The 3,428-nt window shown below is 32.5% G+C and overlaps 1 protein-coding gene across 1 annotated transcript; it reads left to right on the forward strand.

The window, feature by feature from the left end:
- The first annotated feature begins 918 nt into the window (after positions 1-918).
- On the forward strand, positions 919-3,013 carry LOC106127002 (ankyrin repeat and MYND domain-containing protein 2). The gene is made up of 2 exons (XM_013324916.1): positions 919-1,276; positions 1,358-3,013. The coding sequence occupies exons 1-2, from the start codon at positions 1,076-1,078 to the stop codon at positions 2,345-2,347; spliced, it is 1,191 nt and encodes a 396-aa protein (XP_013180370.1). The 5' UTR covers positions 919-1,075; the 3' UTR covers positions 2,348-3,013.
- Positions 3,014-3,428: the final 415 nt, after the last annotated feature.

Below are 3,428 nucleotides of genomic sequence, written 5' to 3' on the forward strand. Positions count from 1 at the left end.
CTAGGGAGTAAGAGCAAAATATTTATATATAAATTTTTTTAAACGATTCTATACAATTCTACTATGCCAAAGTGTCTAAAAACGGAGAGTGTTGTCAAAGCATTAACTTTTGGACTTTAACCCCTGACCTCTGTAAGTAGATGGGCCATAGCTTGGAAATGGCAATTTTTGTATCATTCTGATTGAAATGCGACTGTTGAAGATCCTGACAGTTAATTCTATCTCTATTAGTTTCAATCTTTACCACCGCCATCAACCGTAACCAAATTGCCAATCAAACGCCAAAATGGCAAATATTAAATTGGCACAAAACATAGCGGTTTATAGCCCGTCCATATATAGAGGTTACTGACTTCTACGATGATATTTTTTCATTTCTTGATAGTGTTTATGATTTTCGGAATGTCACTGAAACAATCGCGATAAATCGATTTAGCAACAGTCTATCAAATGTGAAAATCGAGATATTAATGAAGGATTTAAATCAAGTACAGAAAATAAAACTGAATTCGTATTATTTTTCCCGACATACAAATTCCATAAACAAATGATATTCTACAGGAATTAATAGTTACAATAACTAGGACAGCGCTTTAAGTTTTTTCATTTACCGTTGGTTTCTGAGACCTAAATCCCTGTATAAAATACATCGTCATCCCTGTCATTAACTCTAACAGAACAGAGATAACACTATGTTTTTGTAGCGGGATTTTGATTTCAGAAACCCACGGATAGTCATCTTCAATTCGTTCGAAAGTCGTCGTTTATGGTTTAATTGGTTTCTATTGATGGTTTTTCAATAAGATTCTGAGAGAGAGAATCTTAACCGGAGGACAGTAGATTTTTTTATCACAATCGATTCTGATTCCATCGACATTTAAAAAAACAATTATCGTTATAGTATCTGTGGATCTGTGGAAAAGTCAAAAAGTGGCAAATTGTAAAACCATAAATTAACCTGTTACCGTTTCTTCATTAATTTTGCGATAAAATAGTAATTTGTGTGAAAACATTACTGTACAAGAATAAATAAGACATACTTTATCCGTAAGTTCGATATTGTTCAGAATTTATCATGGAAAACAAGTCTGAGGAGCAGTCTACGGCGGAGAAATCGATTTTTAATGCAATAGCACAAGAAGATTTGGATGAGTTTAAGAGTATTTTAGCTCATCACAAGGGTAGTGTTGATTTGTTTGACGAAAATGGTATGACGGCACTTCAGCATGCCGCTTATAAGGGCAACAAGGATATGGTTCAAATGCTCCTTGATAGGGTAAGTTTCTTACACATGATTTGAATTTTATAATATGGGCTGGGTGTCCTATTTGTCTATCTTGCTGTTCAATCTTTTCAGGGTGCGGACGTGAATTCTGGAAAACATGAATATAATTATACCGCCCTACATTTTGGCGCATTGTCGGGCAACTCAGATGTATGTAAATTGTTGTTAAATGCTGGAGCGAAACCCACTGCAACAAACTCTGTAGGTAGAACTGCATCTCAAATGGCTGCTTTTGTGGGGAACCACCATACAGTGGCTACAATAAACAATTTTGTACCTTTATCTGAAATCTCATACTATTCAATTCCTAGAGGTCAGCAGACTGAACCCTATCTCCCACCTGTATTGGTGGATCCATTGCATAAATTTGTCCTCGGTGTTAATATCCATCCTGTCCGATTAGCACTTAATTTACAAAGTTCTCCCGCTCTCCTAGACAATGCTGACAAAGCAAGTAAAGTGCTTGAATTATTAAGTAAAAAAGAGATGACTAGAGGAAGTGATACCAATGAAGTGATGGCATTTAAATATCATTACCTTTCTTATATTCTCAATGAAATATTTAACATTAGAGATAAGCAAAAACCGAACACCGAAAGTAAGGAGGAAAAAAAACATGATCCAATTGAAATATTCTCAAAGAAATTACTAAAGCCTGGTAAAGATGGTGTTTCTCTGGATCTGATGGATGCATTCTTGAAGGACTGTGTAAGAGAGTTTCCATACAGAGAGTGTACAACATTCCACCAGATGGTAACGTCTTTGACCAGTAAAGATCCCCCTCCGGCTCTATCAGTGATAAACTGTACTATAAACGGTCAACGTGGGTTCGTTGATGCGATACCATACTGCAGCACTTGTGGTGAAGAGAAACCTGCTAAGAAATGTTCGAAATGCAAAACTGTGCAATACTGTGATAGAGAGTGCCAGCGTCTGCATTGGTTTGTGCACAAGAAGGCTTGCAACAGAGAAATTGCACCTGTCACCACGTCTACTAACACTAAACCTGTCATAGATGCATCAGAATTAACATCTCAATTGCAAAACCTGGTCGCTGGATAGACTTCCAGTTAACATTTCTTGTGAAATATAAGTTTAATATAGAAATTGTATGCTTTCACGTAAATTGTCCTACTGTAATTCAGTAATTTATTTACCGTCTACTATGATTTTATATATATGTATATCAGAAATCATTTGCATTATATAAATCTATCAATCTTATACTTCAATAGTCAAGTTTTGTATATAAGGAAAATTTTATATGATATTTTCATTGTCTATGGTTCATGATCATTAATTTTATATCTATTGTGTACTCAAATTTGGTCAAAGCCTTTTGTAAAATTATACCCCTATTATTGAATTGGTTTAAACATGTAAAAGATTTAGTTAGAAAAACAATTTAAAACTTATAAAACTTTTAGGTAGAAAATTTAATGTTGTGATTGCTTTCTATATAGTTCTGAGTGCTTTTTAAAATGTGAATTGTACCATTATTACAAGCAATGTGTCTTTGATGTTTATGGCACTTAAATGATATTGAATATGTTTTATTTTTAAATTGATTCTTACTTGAGTGTTGCACCTACAGTATAACATATTTTTGGTTAGAACACGAATGGAACATGATTTTAATTCGTTAAATACAAGGTGTTATTGTATTTCCTTATAAAATCTTTGTTAACAAATCATACTAATTTATATGTTTCATAGATCCTGTGAATTAAATAAATAATCATCACATTCTATATTTGTTTTCGTTTTTTTTCAAACTTGCTGACATTTACTTTAATATGTAAATGCTAATATGGACTCCAGGTGATCTAAAATAAATAAGAAAATAAATGAACGCAATATGTGTGACGTAATTTGACACCAAACACTAAAAATCATAATTTATTTTGACATAAATGTTTCATTTTTAGTTACTAATTTTAAAGATACGTGTGGCTTTCGCGAGATGGCGCTGTTCGTGTTTGCATCGTAATTCAAATGCTTGGTTAGTAAAGAATGTCATTAAAATAAAACAAGCAAGAAAAATTAAAAAATATATATTTATTGTCATTTCTTATTGTTATTATAATGAAACATAATTTTTATTTACAATTATTTACATAAATTATCTAAATAATATTTTCAC

This window comes from Papilio xuthus, unplaced genomic scaffold (assembly GCF_000836235.2).
Source record: "Papilio xuthus unplaced genomic scaffold, Pxut_1.1 DF824888.1, whole genome shotgun sequence".
NCBI classification, from domain to species: domain Eukaryota; kingdom Metazoa; phylum Arthropoda; class Insecta; order Lepidoptera; family Papilionidae; genus Papilio; species Papilio xuthus.

Bases quoted from the DNA above. Each gene is read 5' to 3' on its own strand.
- LOC106127002 (XM_013324916.1), top strand. From the start codon at position 1,076: ATGGAAAACAAGTCTGAGGAGCAGTCTACGGCGGAGAAATCGATTTTT. The intron at 1,277-1,357 runs GTAAGTTTCTTA...CAATCTTTTCAG, and splicing joins TTCAAATGCTCCTTGATAGG to GGTGCGGACGTGAATTCTGG.